Source organism: Mizuhopecten yessoensis, unplaced genomic scaffold (genome assembly GCF_002113885.1).
Source record: "Mizuhopecten yessoensis strain PY_sf001 unplaced genomic scaffold, ASM211388v2 scaffold10603, whole genome shotgun sequence".
NCBI classification, from domain to species: Eukaryota; Metazoa; Mollusca; class Bivalvia; order Pectinida; family Pectinidae; genus Mizuhopecten; species Mizuhopecten yessoensis.
The window spans coordinates 1,900,824-1,916,657 of record NW_018408629.1 but is presented as its reverse complement, the minus strand read 5'-3'; the positions used below and the strand labels follow the sequence as shown (position 1 = coordinate 1,916,657).

The window sequence follows — 15,834 nt, the reverse complement described above, 5'->3', positions numbered from 1 at the left end:
TTTAGCTCCAATTCAATCAAAGCTTGAACCTGGCCAAATGTATGCTTTACGAATATTATTGGAGTTTTTTCTACTGAATGTTAAATAATGCATCTTGGTAGTTTCGTGAGATCCTATATATACTTTCTGTACTTGATTATCATTCCATACTGTTCTATAAAACAATATACCTTTTTTATTCGAATCAGCAATTTGAAATATATATAGGAATATGTTGGGAGTATTGCGACCGTTATTCTGCAAGCTTTATGCGGGGTAGCATTGATGAAATATATAAATGGCTTAAGCAAGGTATTGTTTCATAGAACTATCGTCATAGTTCACGACGACCCTGTGATTGCACGGTGCACCACTGATGTAACCCAAAACACCAGTCGCAGCTGCAATGAAAACGTAATAGGTAAACGAACTTAATGCAATATCACAACGACAAAACTGTTAACAGAAACAATCACACATAAAAAGTTAGTACTGCAATTATATTGATGCCTTTAAAATAGTTTAATGACATTTAACTGTTTTTTGTAATCTAAGCGAATTCTGCAATAGCACTTTTTTAAGTACATTTGTATACATTAGCCTTGCGGAGCCTAATTTTTCAAAACCCATCATATACATTGGAGCTTTATTTCTCCAGCTTTTGAGAGGTATGCCGGCCTCAAACCACAAAAATAATATTTAAATGACAAGGTTTCATATTACCACGTAATGTGTATGAAATACATCATTTTTAATACTAAAATTAAAGGCAAATATATTTTGTTTGCATATATCAACACCGATATCTTTTAATATGACTTATCGTTTGGTTGCAATTTGACCATACCATCTTCCAGGATGATTGTTGCTCCTTACGTGTATCGGACATGAATGTTTTGTACGGCTTAGTAAACGATTATTGGGAATTTGTTTGATCAAATTCAACTTTATGTCCTCCAACCACCCCTGAATAAAGAATTCACTACACACATCTTCTTCAGCCGTCTTTGATATTTAGTTTGATTTTGATACAACTTCAAAAGAGTCATAACAGTTCTGGATAAAAGTTTCTCGCACTTCAGATAGAGATATCCCCCGTCATATCCCATGCTAGATTTTATTATCTCGTCTGATCTGTCTGGTGCGTATACGTGACGTTTCGCCGAATTTGTACACATGATGTATTCTTCCGCGCGTTAACGGCTTGAACTTGACTATCTGCATTTTAAATATTCTGTTTTGTCGTTAAATGTATTGTTTTGATTTAGTTAGAAATCTGATGTTGTAGATAAAATTCAATCTACACTATGTAATACGTTATTTTCTTTGTAAGGACGTACTACATTCTAACGAGAAGGCATTCAAATGTAGGTTTCGTAGTGTAGAGGCAATATGTATCTGAGGACCAAAACGGGATATATGCAGTCTTTAGCATAATTGAATAGCTTTTTCCGAACTGAAAGGTGCGAGATCATGTTTTACCCGTAACTGAGCAAGATTGGGTTATCTCAGTCTCTGGCTTTCTGTCGGCTTACGCCTCAGTTGGGATTATGTTACAGATTCTTAGCACTCGACTGAGATAACCCTATCTCGCTCAGTTACAGGTAATATTTTTCATTAATCAGATTACAATTGGTACCTCCTTTCAAGGAACATATTCGATATGAAACGTTTAACACATCGTTTATAATATTGTTAACGTCCGTTTTTTTGTATTGAAAGATAACTCTTTTTTAACGGACCAAAAGTTTAGCATACAATCGAATTTTAACTGATTAGCGCATACATAAATTGACACACACACAGTATGAATAATTGACAACTTTATAGACATAGAGAAACATTAATCACCACGATCAGAAATTAGCATAATGTTTATAGCGTGAAAAGTGCTAAAATTAGAGTACCACTGAAATATCTACGATTACAGTATATGAACAATTCACAAGTATATCAGTTGTATGAAGATTTTACTGAAATCATTGTATCATCATTAACGTTTTCCTAAACTGTATGTAATGATCAGTGTAAACTACGACTCCATTTCCGGTAGTCCAAAATGTCCAGTAATGTTAAAAAATGTACAGTTATCTTACTAAACTCCACCGAAGTTAGACGTAGCACATTTATGAAGATTAGCTCTGTCGTATGTAATGAATTTATTACCATTGTTGTATTCAAAAACTATCGCAGTAAATCCTCTGACGTGATTTGACACGTGAAGGGTTAATTGTTGACTGGCGTTGGCGATAGAAAAAATATCATATTCAAAAGGTTCTCAGCTTCCATTCATCGCTTGTAGATTAAACCTGACCTTACGACTAGAATGGGACAATATATACATTTTCGGAAAAAAATGAACAAAACGAGAGCAGGCTGAAATAAATTCACATTTAGTGTGGAAAAAAATCTTCAGGTCCATCATTTAAAATAGAAATAGTTGTTTGAAGTCTAAAATGAAAAAAAAAAATTACATGTCTGTATTTCTCGATCACGATATTCAAAGCATTGTCAATAACTATCATGATAGGTATGTACATGCATATGTGTCTTGATGTGTCCGCAGTTAAAACATCTAGTAACTTAACTTTTGTCTGAAAACCCTATGACATCACCAGCTTGTAAAAAGAACTTGTTCGATTACCAAGGGAACCGTTCACATACATTTTCGACAGACCAAATATTAGCTTATCACGCTTGTCAATTATAATTTTTCCAAATACCCACTTATAGCGGACCCGCTTCGTTTGTAATGGATTCCGAAACTTCACAAGAATCCTTAAAAACAATGTTTCATAGGTGGCTTTTATAGTTGCTAAACCAAACCATAATCAGAACGCCTCACTACGATTCTTAGTACCATTCAGTATGGATTTTGTAAAACTCACAAGATTTTTTTATCAATATTGAACACTGTCTTATCAAAATGTTTCATCTATAGAAACATTTTGTCTTTTCGAGTCTTTAAACACAACGTTGTTTGATATGTAGGCGATTCCATGTATAGTCGAAGCACATACAGGATCAGAACGGATGCCAAATGCATTCATTTTGCATAGATTAATCAAATCCCTATCCTCGTATCATTGTAGTGGGTCTTTGCTCTCCCGGAGAATACATGGTCCATTTGGTGCAGCTAACTGTTTTGGGTTAAATACTCACTTAAGTATCCTAAAAGTTAAACATCCTCATGAGGTTTATTAACTTTAATAGTACAGAATCGGTCAAGGTTCATCGCCAATCAACTATTATTATTTTTTAAACAACAAGAACAAGAATTGATTTGAATACCTTTATTGTCAATTACATAACAACATTTTATATTTGCTTGAAATTATTAATTTTAAATGGAGTTGTTTTATTTCCTTCACCTTTTCATCATCTAAGCAGCACAATGTATTCAGAAGTTATCACCATTCTTATCACATCAGCATTATCATCATCGCCATCATCGTCGTCATCATCATCATCATCATCATCATCATCATCATCATCATCATCATCATCATCATCATCATCATCATCATCATCATCATCATCATCATCGTCATTATCATCATCATCATCATCATCGTCGTCGTCGTCGTCCTCGTCAACATGACAATGATTAACATCATTCACCTCTTTATCATGGAGCCATTTGCATCATCTTGACACCATTGCAACATTTTTACAACAATATGAAATCACCATCATAATCATCATCATCAAGGGTGGTATACAATTAGCATTGACCTTCATTGTAGACATACAATGTACCGTGTAATTATCGATACATTCCGCAGTAGTATTATATTGGATCTTCATTTCCTGTGATTTTGAGGTACAACAAATCTTAAAAATAGTAAGGTCATGATATTTCAATCCAATTAAAAGTAATCTTCAAAAACTTAAATTAAATATCGGTATTGAGACCTGTTATTTTTTATATATTAAACTTGATATTATGTGTTAAAATAAAACAGAAAAAGTTCAGCTCAGACCACAAGTAAGACATTAATATTGGTGCCTTTAAACACTAGTTTAACGACATTAAAATATCTTCTGTAACCACACTAAAAGCTACGAACTTATACCTTTTCCCAGGTGTATTTATATTCTTTGGTCATGCAGAGCTCTGCTTCGTAACCAGCTGTTGAAAGGCATACCGGCCTCAAATCAAATGGTATTGGCCAGCCAAAACGTCAAGAACATAGTCAAAGGCCTAGGTAACTTTTTATAACATAATGTAGATGAACTTTAATGATAAGGGCCTTAATAACTTATACCCGATTTAACTAAATTAAATCAAATCAAAGTTCAACATGTTCATCTTGCATATCTCAACTCCGATGTTAAATTTAGGGTTCTTGAATATGCCTCATTTTTTGGCTGAAATGTACTGTAACCATTCCATCTTTCAGGATTCCTGTTGCACCTTAAGTGTATCAGACATGCGTGTTTGCATTACCTTCAGCTCCTGAACGATACTAAACGCCAGAGCGTTGAAATTTCTGAGACATAACAGATAAGGATAATATTCTTTTTACTGTCAGACGACCTTCTTACCCTAAAGATGTTGGCCATTGTTTATAAATGATGCTTGATGATTGATGATCAATATTTTGTTGATATTAGTGTATCATCATTAATGTTTTCTGAAAGTTTATAGAACCATTAGTATATTCCAAGACACCACTTGCATCGTTTAATAGTCCGAAATGTCCATTGATGTTTAATAGTAGGCAATGATCATACCAGAAACCGCCAAATCGCATAGCGGCACAACCACGATGATCTTTGTCGTATGTAGAGAATACCTGACCATTGTTGTATTCAAAGCTTTGCGCGCTAAATCCTTGGATATGATTAGACACGTGAAGGGTATATTGTTGACTGGCGTTGGAGATAGAGAAATTCCCGTATTCAAGTGGTAGCCAGGTTCCATTTAACGCTTGTAGATTAAACCTGACCTTACGACTGGAATGCGCCAATATATATATTTTCTCAAGGCCTATCCAAAACTCGCCGTCTAATTGTCCGAAGCCGTTTTCATACTCGGCAAAGGATCTGTTGAACAGCACCGAATTGTCGAACCTGTGTTGAAGAACGATCCAGCCCCCGTCTCCGTTCTCCATGTCACAGTACACGTCAAACGTATTGACGTCATCAGGTGATATCGTATACACACCCGACGTCACACTTCCGGCTCTGTAGTGATCGTCGCAACTTCCTTATTTATGCAAAAACAAGAGAAATATAAAACCAATGAATCTAAAGGTGACCCATGTGAGAAAGAAAAAAACAAAAGTATAAAAGTTTGAGACCTATAGCAAACTGAAATTAACACCATAAAAATCTTCACAGTAACATGAACAACAAGCCTAACACCCCGTTGTTGACCTTGAAAAATAAAACATCAAAATGAATAGAACAAAAATCTTTAAAGCATAAAGATTGTAGTTGATAAAAATGAATTGCTTCGGGTTATTTTTTCTGAAAACGGATATGATTATGTTGATATAACATTACGAGGAATCTATCATATGGGATTTGAGAAATACTACCCGAAGTTACAGAATTTTGGTCAGAGACCCAGAACCTAAACGTTTACATCGGAGTTAAAAAACATCCTGAATTCAATAATAATAAATATAATTTAGAGATAACGTTTTAAAATTAAAGTTAAGAAAAAACACCTTAATAACTAATTTGTTGAATTATATTTTACGCTGATCAAAATTTTGATTCAATGACATAACACATTATCATTCTACATGATCATATCACTGATATTCCGAGCTTTTTAATTTTCGCAAGTCAATAAAATGATATTATATACATGTATACATACCATACACTTTTGCTTGGGACTCCCCACAGCGATCGTTACAAAAATCGCTTTCACAACACTGGTCACACATATTGAGTGATCTCACGGAACTGTTCATGGCACGGCCAACAAGTAAAGATTCATGACACTCCTAAAGACACAACAAAAGCAAAAGGTTTCAATGAAATGATAGATTTACATATTTGCGCCATATACGTTTAACTTCGTGTTCAACACCTTTAAGAGATAAATAACACCTCGAACTAGTAGTGTACACACTAAAAATCCATCTGTATTTGCAATCCTATTTATTGTATTTTATTCAAAGTAGAATGTGATAATAGTTATTGTGAGATATAAACTTTCTGTGTGTATGTGTTAATGCTAATAATTTTGATATTTAAGAGAGGTACATGCAAATGATAAAAAAAATCATATGACATTTTCCATATCTAACTCTGTTTCAGCCCTTATTCATATCAGCCTTCGGGCGTAAGGCCCCTCGAGCTGATATAGGAGTATCGGGCTGATACGGAGTAGGATGTGGAAATGGTTACCTCTAAATATTACCCCAAGGTTATGAAATTCTATTAGTCGTCTTTTCAGCCTTTTTTTCTAAATAATTCCTTCATTCGTTTACTAATAATTTTGTATTCCAGTCAGCCAAAAAGGTTTCACGGGTATGTAAAATTATTGATGTGAACATATATTGGTAAATCCATGTTGTTAAATACTTTTTAACAAAACTGATTTTCTATGTTTTAAGCATTTACGTTATCGCAAACAAAATTGAACGATTGCCAGAATTGTGAGAAAGTGTAAGGCATTACAGGAAATTGCACTTTCTTTATACATGATAAATATTATAATATGCAGTTTTAAAGTGTTTCTTAGATTAAACTCAACATAGCGTCTCCAGTCTGGTAGTGAGGGAAAATATAAACTTAATATACGTATTGTCTTACAGATTTTCTTTTGCATCCAGTTGTGAACTGATGTTCTTGTTGAAAAAACTCCTTTTCCTCAACTCCGCATACCTTTGTTGAAATAAAGGAATAGATAAAAAATAGGCTATCTGATTGTTTATCAAGAATTTCCTTAAACGATGTAATCTATTTCATGGTAAGTTACTTTTTCGAGAGTGTTAACCGCAGTTGTATTACAAAAAAAACTTGCAATTCAGTTATCATTTTGAGTTGTGTTTTTTTTTACAAACATATATCATACAGAGGACGGCACTGAATAGAACAATAACTTCGGTGATTCTACTTATAGCTACTGTAGGACCACAAGGAAGACCGTTCCGGTGCTTACCTCATTGATATTGCAGATTGTCACTTGATCACATTCGCTTGGGTCCGACAGGTGTTCACATTGAAAACAGTACGGTCCCCGGTCCTGTCTGGGTGGAGGCCCTACCACATATAATACCATTAATACGGTCAGACCTCCATATACAAATTGTGGAAGATCTGTGAACGCTACTTGCTACGAAAGTAAAAGCAAATGTTGAAAAACCAAAGAGTAAAAAAATGATGAGTTATGTCGGCTTGTTATTTCGGCATAAATATATTTTACTAAAAATAAACAATATTTAGATTGATAAATATACCCAACGAAATTACAAAAGAGCCCACACATTATATATTTCATACAACTTACCGTTGTCACCACAGCCTTTGTTGTTACACATATCACTATAGCAACACTCACGACATACGTCATGCCCGTGAGACGAATACCTCAGACCGGATGTTACATTGGGGACGAAAGTTCCACACGTCTAATAAGATTAATATATCTGTGACATTCGTGTTCTTCATCATGTTAAAGGGATAAAATTCAACTTAACAAACGTTTTCTCCCACTACCTTAAGTTTTATTTCTTATCACACTTATGACCAACACTTAATAATCGTTCTAACCTCATTACCTAATATATACACACAACATATCGTATAAGCGCCTTGCGCATTTGATCAGAATGTCGTACAAATTATATTCAATAGTATTTACAGGTTTATATATGTGCGCTTGACGCATTTCGCTGCTCAATATACTTACAAAATATCATACAAATCCCATTAACAAAATATCATGCCTAACCTAACGGCATTTCCTCTCCAGAAATATAAACATATTATTGGGAAAAAACCCCACAGTGCTTGTAAACAAAACGCAGGAAGAGCACGAAAACTGAATCTAGGTCTGATAATATGATAGAAGTAGTTAAATTTTCTACACATTTGAACTATTTACAAGTAAGTCAATGTCATTCATTTAAATAAATATAAATCTAACATGACTCTCAACCTATTATGAAAAGTTTACCACGTGACCTTAACTATTGATTAGTTTAGCAAACATGAAAGCTCTCTACTCGAGTTAACAAATTTCAAAACAATAGGCCTCTGAAGTCAAAACAAATTTAATTTCTGAGGCATTGCAAACTTCATCAGTGATACAGAAATGTATTATTTGAACTTAATTGACATCCCATTAACACAAGAAGCTTCTGGACAACTACTATGAAAATAGGTTTCCCGGTTCTACAGATAAAGTCGAAAAATAAAATCTTGCAAAGACACCACATCATTGTTTTAGCCCACGTGCATATCGTGCCAGGAAAGTTTATAATACTATCTTCATACTACAAACGTACTATTACCTATATCATTTTTATGTGACCAGAATAAACAGCATGTAAAATATACTTACCGTATTGCTAACGCAGCCGGACGTGTAATGGAAATGACCATTGTAGTTTTCACTCTTCTTTACATAGCAAACCTAGTTATTGGAAAACATTTATTTAATTTACATTGGTTCCTTATATACTTGCATTGGTTTAAAACAGTTCGACAGTTATGTTTTATAATATATTTTCATTTCATCCTTAACGTATACCCTGAATGAAAATAGTAATGAATATAATAATATTCATGCGAGAACGAGAACAGCCATGCAGCGTTAGATTGCGAATTGCCATAAGTTTTGAGGAATCAGACCATGCTGAAAATGACATCAAATGTAGATGGAATTCCGCCGTATCGAATTTGCCAGAACTTTCAGTGGGTTGAAGGGAAACTAAACTGGCGAATCTGAAGATGGTGATACAGACTGGTATCATGTTCGGTTTATTAAAAATTCGAGGGAAATTCAAATATAATGCTTTCTATGCTGTTGATTAACACATTTTTGTATTGCATATTTCATATAGATATGTGTATATATACTTTATTTATTTTGCAACAATAATAAAACAAGTTATCAACTTATATTAATGTATCTTGTTGACTCGGATGTAAGCTGGCGGAGGGTCTTATCGTGGAAGGAAACCGGAGTACCCAGAGAAACCCAAGTGGTCGGCAAGGGACGACCTCCTACCTTTTCACGTCCTATCGGGGAATCGAACCCCGACCGCCTTGGTGAAAGGCAAGTGTGCTTTCCACTACACTACCCTCGTAATAGTTGGTAATATTGATTTTTTATTCATAGACGTTCATCAACAGTCTCATTACAAACACATTTACAGGTGATAACAACATCTCTTCTACGTACAGTTACATAGACTTGTAACTTCAGCGTTGTGTCTCACTCTTTAAGCTAAGTAACGTAAAAGTAAAATCTCAATACCTGTATCAAAACCATCTCACTGGCTTCTATGACTTGTACTGTCTGCTAGGGTAAACATCATATTTGTCCTTACTAGCCTCCAGGACCCGACTGTCTGTTAAGGAAATCTTTCCTGTTCTATACTAAATCAAAAGGCCAACCGTCGTCACTATAGCCGCAAGCTCTTGGATAATACCCAGAAGGAACTTTTGGTATGCACGGCGTTCTCACTAATAACCTGTAATAACTAAATCCTTGCATGTACATAATTATGTGGCATTTATCGGTATGGTTTGGCTTTACTCCCTGGGTTAGTTGGCATTTAATTCTGAAGAAAACTGATTTTATCATGACATTTCTCTACACTCCCGGACTATTTACTCAGATTATAAGTATTTAAGTAATACAACAGTTTCTGGTAAGCTTACTGTGTTACCTTCGTCCCTTTTATCAAAACGTCAAATTTATTTCCGATTATGTTTATGAAATGTTTTTCTATAATCATGTCAACATGTTTTGTTTAAGTCCGTTAAAGCTTACTTTGTTACACCGCCCGACATAAACATACACAGTTAAACGATATGCTGTGTGTGCACGGTGTACACACGATGCAAAACTGCGGTAATAGCTTGCGCGCAACTATGCGATAACTAACTGCCAAATCATATATGTGAGTACAATCTCATTAATGATAGTATTGCGGGCTTTCTAATAAAATGTAACATGCATTGAAGTACAAGAACAATTACAACATAAATAAAGCTAATATTTATACGTGTTGGATGTTCCTTATTATTTTGGATTTTTGTTTTCATTCTGTATCAACGATCAACCGATCTCATCATATCGCACATATGTGCGTTTTATTGCACAACGGGGTGATCGATTGTTAAATCGCCTTGTTGTGCACACAATGTGAGGGCGATATGCGGACGGTATGTGCACGCTGTATTCAGGGGAGGTGTATTGTCTTTCAAGTAGAGGTGGTGATATATCAGTCTGACATTTGGGTGTTTGGAATGTTTCTATACCAGATCAACATTGACACTTTTGTTAGGAACGTCGACAGGTCTGAGGATGGCAATTATCAAACCTGTATCGGGGTACAGTATGAATCTGCCCCGAATCCAATTGAATCTAAAATGTTTGAAAACCAAAGTTATGGGATCGACTTGCAACTCTTCCCCTTTCCCCATCTACACAGAGAAGCAATGTCAAAGTTTGCCATTATTGACATATGAAGAACATTTGCGTGCGGAAAAAAAAGTAGTTCGGGCCAAAAGTTAGTCTCGGGTCAACGGTCAGATTTCATCAAATCAACATCGCCAAACTAAGTTTTTAAATGGTTTAACGTGTTATCCCACGCTGTTTATTCAACAACTAAAATAACCGTCCTTGATTATGAGCAAAGCGTGCTATGAGTGTATGATTAATTAATTAGATGTAGTTTCATTTTAAATGGAATGTAGATTTGTCAATGTCTTGAAAATTATAAAAATGGGTAAATAAAGAAGGAAAAATGGAAAGTATGTTCACCACATGTGTATGTTATACTAACCTCCCCATCAGAACACTTTGTGTAATAGTCGCAGTATCGCGCGTGTGACATAGAGGAACAAGAGAAACACGACGGCGGAGATGCAAGAGCTGAAACAGAACATGATATGAACACAAAAGTAAATGCAACATTTTTGATACCCTTTGACAGATATTAGTATTCTTTACTCGTATGTTTTGTTTCGTGCATCACTGTAACGAGTTTAATGAATCATTGCATAAAGCAAAATATGACTGGTCTATGATTGATCATTAAACTTAAAACAGACAGTAGCTGGTAAGAGATAATCCATTTCTGTCTAAATAAAAATGCAATAATTTGTTATAAAAATGTTGTTGACAATGTTCTAATTTTAAACAGTAAATCTTTTTTTATTATGATTTTAAATAGTTTTTTCAATGTAATAGTCATGTGTTTGTTCACAGGGGCAATTGCTGTCTGTAGACAGAGTAAACAGAAGGTTTCAGTCATGTATTGTATGCATTGACAATCGGTAATTGAACATCGTTCTCGCAAAAGTATTAGTTGACAAAGCTGTTTATCTTCAAATTATAAATAGTTATATGTTTACTTAACTTAACTAACTGTTTAGTTTCAAATTCTAAATGGTTTTTTTGTTTACTTAACTAAACTTTCAATATCGTTTGATCGCTGTACCGACTATCCTATCTGTTCAAGATTACCTTTTCCCTTGGATCCACTCTCTCAATCACTGGAGCTATTGCATTACTTAATAGTTGTGATCAAACTTCTCGAAATCAATCTGTGTTATGTATCAAATAATGTACAATGATATTTTATGGGAAATATTCATTAAATGTGTTTACTTTTAATGCATTTTTGATATTTGTGTCCGATATATTTGTTTGATCATAATCATTCACATTTGCAAAGGAAAAAGTGTTACTTACTTTGTATAATCAGAGCCAAAGCATTGAGAAGGGTAAGAAGTGAAACCATATTTCCTGTTAAAATGACATCAAAACAGACGTCAGTATATCAGTTACCTATACTCTGATTGATAAACGTTGGTTTCAAGATTAATTGATTAGTGAAGATATACCCTATCACAGCCATTTGGGTTAATATTAAAAGTGAAAATGTATTATATAACCAGACAAGAAAAAAAAAGAGAAATAGGCTCCAATTAGTTGAAGAAAAAAATTGATAAGATAAGTCCTCCTACTTGTACCTTGTGAGTGATACTCCAGTCAGTCTTGGCCGAAGGTATGGCGCTGAGGCACTGAGAATAAGAAAAAAAATCTGTCGTTTCTCAGTGGCGTGTTACCTATACACCTGATAGTTCTTATCGCATGTTACATTGCCTTGGTCACTCAAGACATAGTTCCGTCAGATAAAGAGTACAGGTGGTCAGGAAATCGTGAATCCTAAAATAAAAATGATTGCGTCAATAACAATATTTCTCCCATGATCGCAGTAAGTTTCCTAACTCCCGACTCATTATAAAATATGTTTGGAGCTGGTAAACATTTTAGGTTACCCACTAGTGGAAAACACCTCGGATGTTATTTAATTGATCGCTGTTTTAATAATGACGTCATAGATCATCGCATTTGTTTCTACGCCCAGATACAGGAATGGTGTATTCCGAAGAGAAACATATGGTTTTCTAGATATTATGTCTGACGTTGTGGGAACAAAATGTCCCCAAAACTAAATAAAACTCATGTCTTTATGCAGCATTAAAGTTAAACAACGCGAATTAGATAAACATGATGAGCAACTCTTACTTAGTTTGGAACTTCCATGTTTCTTACGGATGAATTATAATCACAACGTCCCTCAAAATCTTACCCTCAGTGGAGTTAAGAAAGATATTACAAAAGATAACGTCATAACTAATAGACTTTCATTCCCAAAAGACTCTGTGCATATCATCGTTCCATAGCAGATCAAGATATTATGTTACACCACTTTTGGACAGGAAAATCGAAACTGTTGTGTTTTACTGCAAATGCAGCCGTCTGATTGTTTTTGGGAAGAATAACAAAGCGGTAATTGACTATTTTGTACTAAAATCAGTTATTTACTGTAAATACAAACATGTTTGTCATCCTTTCTTACATCACTCGTGTGAGGTCAATCAAGTTCATTCATTCATTTTAACGAATATCAATAAATTCGCCACAGTACGTTAAGGCCATAACCCGGACCAACAAATATCCGCCCAGCGCGCGCCGTATGCGTTTAACTACCTGTTCAATTCTTTTAAGAATTAAATAACATCTCGAACTGGTAGTGTACACACTATATATCAATCTGTATTTGCCATCCTGTTATTACAGTGATTACAGTTATTATAAGATACAATTTTGCTGCGTTTTTATGTGTAAGTGCTAATAATTGTGTTATTTACGAGTTTTTTAATTTTGAGCACACGGCTTCTCCCCCATGAAAAAAATCAAAAGGTTGGCAAGTATGCACTTATCAATACCATATATCATTTGTTTACAAAACTTAAGTGCAATTAACACCTTCCTTAGATACAGATACAATTTAAGGGTAGAACAAACATATGAAATAATAATGATAAAAGACATTGTACTGGTAAAGGGGAGTTAGTGCTAATATTGATAGTATTCATAAATGCATACTTGCCAACCTTTTGAATTTTTAATGGGAGAGAAGCCATGTCCTCAACATAAAAAAAAATGAATAAAAAATGTATAAGCGCTAACTAAGTTAGCAGTACAATGTCTTTTATCATTATTTTTTCATATATTTGTTCTACATCTGAGCGAACACCATTTGTGTAGGCCATGGGGTGACTAATCAACAAACCGTCCTAATCCAGACCGAAAACAGAAAATATTTTTTCTTGTTTAGAAGATTTCCGAACCACCTCTTTTTGTTGAATAGTCATCACCTACAAAAATGGCGTTCGGTCAGGTGGGAAATTTTGAACCTCATAATTCTCCGATACCAAACTGTGTCGGAGAATTTCACGTTTTCATAAAGTAGTGCGCTCTGGCCCAACACCTGAAATCTATCAGTCAAAATGTCTACGTCTGGTGTCAGGTCCAGAGAAAACTGGGGCTAGACTCTTATTATCGATTTTTCCTTCCACAGAAAACATAATACACTGAACGGTACTGAATATATCAATAACTTTGATGATTCAACTTACAGCTAGGACCACAAGGAAGACATTTTTGCATTGCTTACCTCATTGATATTGCAGATTGTCACTTGATCACATTCGCTTGGGTCAGACAGGTGTTCAAATTAGAACAGTGCTATCCCCAGTTCTGTTTGGGAGGAGGACCTGTCAAGTAGAAAATCATTAATACAGTCAGACCTTCTTATACCAATTGTTGAAAATCTGTAACGCAACTTGTGTGACGGAACTAAAATAGGATGTTGAAAAAGGGAAGAAAAAAATACTGCTGACTTGTAACTTTAGCATGATCAGAAAACATTTTTTTTAACAAATATCGATTATGTAGATTGATAAATGGACTCCAAAAAACTAAATTAAAAAAATCCAGCAAATTGTAAACCAGTTTGACAAAGCCCCGGATGAAATAGACACTTATGTATGATTTTGCAGGAAAGTATTAAAAACACTGTCAAAACCACTTAAATCACATACAATCTGTCACTTAGACAGAGTAAAAATATAAGAAAGCTGAAAAGAACGACAATGGAGATAGATACCTGAAAAACGATAAATGCAACACAGGTGACTATAGAATATTTAGTTTTACATTTGTTGTGTGTAAAATTATGGAAACACACGTTCGAAAGCACACCATATACTTTATGCAGATGAAAACAACGCCTTTTGGAGAAATAATAGATACAGCTTTATCTCAAGCATGTATACTGCACCTCAATATCTAATCAATTATAACAATAATAATTCGAGGTTTTTATATACCGCTTTTTTACAAGCTTGTTCGTAGATCGTCTCAAAGCGGCTCACAAATTATTGTCTGTGGTTATAGGGCATTTGCCACCAGCAAATATCTTTCTTAACTCCCCGGGGAGCACACAGCCGGACCTGCCATTTCGGCGCTCACAGTTAGCATTCTACAATTCAAGCACTGCCCAACCACGAACTCATGATCATTTACAGCTGAGTAGACTGGAACAAGCGGAGTAAAGTATCCCCGTGCTATATATTTAGCTTGACTAGATAAATCGATAATCAATATATAAGTATTTTCCTATTGTTTGTATCTATATGATCTAGAACTGTCATCCGGAGTTAACTAGTAGATGCTCGTAGTTTATACTTCATTTAGTGACCTTGACCTTGGAGTTTCCGGACAAGTTATTTTGCATAATGAACCGTAACTCTCTTAAAAAAAGTTGAAATCTGAAATTACAATGCCGGTACACAACTACATAATATACTGATCATTCAAATGAAGTTTCAATAAAATCTGCCGGTTAGTTAAAATGGAGTTATCCGGTTAAGTTACTGCGGACGACAGACAGAGTGATTCCAGTTTACTCCCTTAACTTCGTTGCGGGGGGTATAATTACACTGTTGTGCTTTAACGCTATTAAACAAGACCACTTGTTGTGCATTCATGGACATTTACATGTTAGATTGATAAAGGTAGCCCTGAATTGAACACTGCTATGCGGGATTAGGATTTAAAACACATAAAAAGTATATTTTTGTTTACTTGTTTAGATATAAATATGCTATTTTTATACTATCTATGTCTCTCAGTAAGTTAGACTCTCATACATTTCCTTTTATTGTCCATTTCCAACACAGATCGTTTATACATATCTGATGGTAAATATAATATCAGTCATAACAGTACAAAATATTTCACTTGGATATGGAAGGGAGTTCTAATAGGGACCACGGAACCAAATCAAAAATAGATTG

General features: G+C 34.6%; 1 protein-coding gene across 1 annotated transcript; it reads right to left on the bottom strand.

Moving 5' to 3' along the window:
- Positions 1-3,504: 3,504 nt before the first annotated feature.
- On the bottom strand, positions 3,505-12,219 carry LOC110461314 (angiopoietin-1-like). Its single transcript, XM_021514742.1, has 9 exons — positions 12,157-12,219; positions 11,876-11,929; positions 10,965-11,053; positions 8,510-8,581; positions 7,454-7,574; positions 7,106-7,206; positions 6,757-6,828; positions 5,813-5,942; positions 3,505-5,191 (listed from the first exon to the last, which is right to left on the bottom strand). The coding sequence occupies exons 2-9, from the start codon at positions 11,922-11,924 to the stop codon at positions 4,593-4,595; spliced, it is 1,233 nt and encodes a 410-aa protein (XP_021370417.1). The 5' UTR covers positions 11,925-11,929; positions 12,157-12,219; the 3' UTR covers positions 3,505-4,592.
- Positions 12,220-15,834: the final 3,615 nt, after the last annotated feature.

Excerpts from the sequence above, each read along its gene's own strand:
- LOC110461314 (XM_021514742.1), bottom strand. The coding sequence starts at position 11,924 with ATGGTTTCACTTCTTACCCTTCTCAATGCTTTGGCTCTGATTATACAA. Across the intron at positions 8,582-10,964 it reads CAAAGTGTTCTGATGGGGAG|GTTTGCTATGTAAAGAAGAG; the intron begins GTTAGTATAACA and ends TCCAATAACTAG. Across the intron at positions 7,575-8,509 it reads CCGGCTGCGTTAGCAATACG|ACGTGTGGAACTTTCGTCCC; the intron begins GTAAGTATATTT and ends TAATCTTATTAG.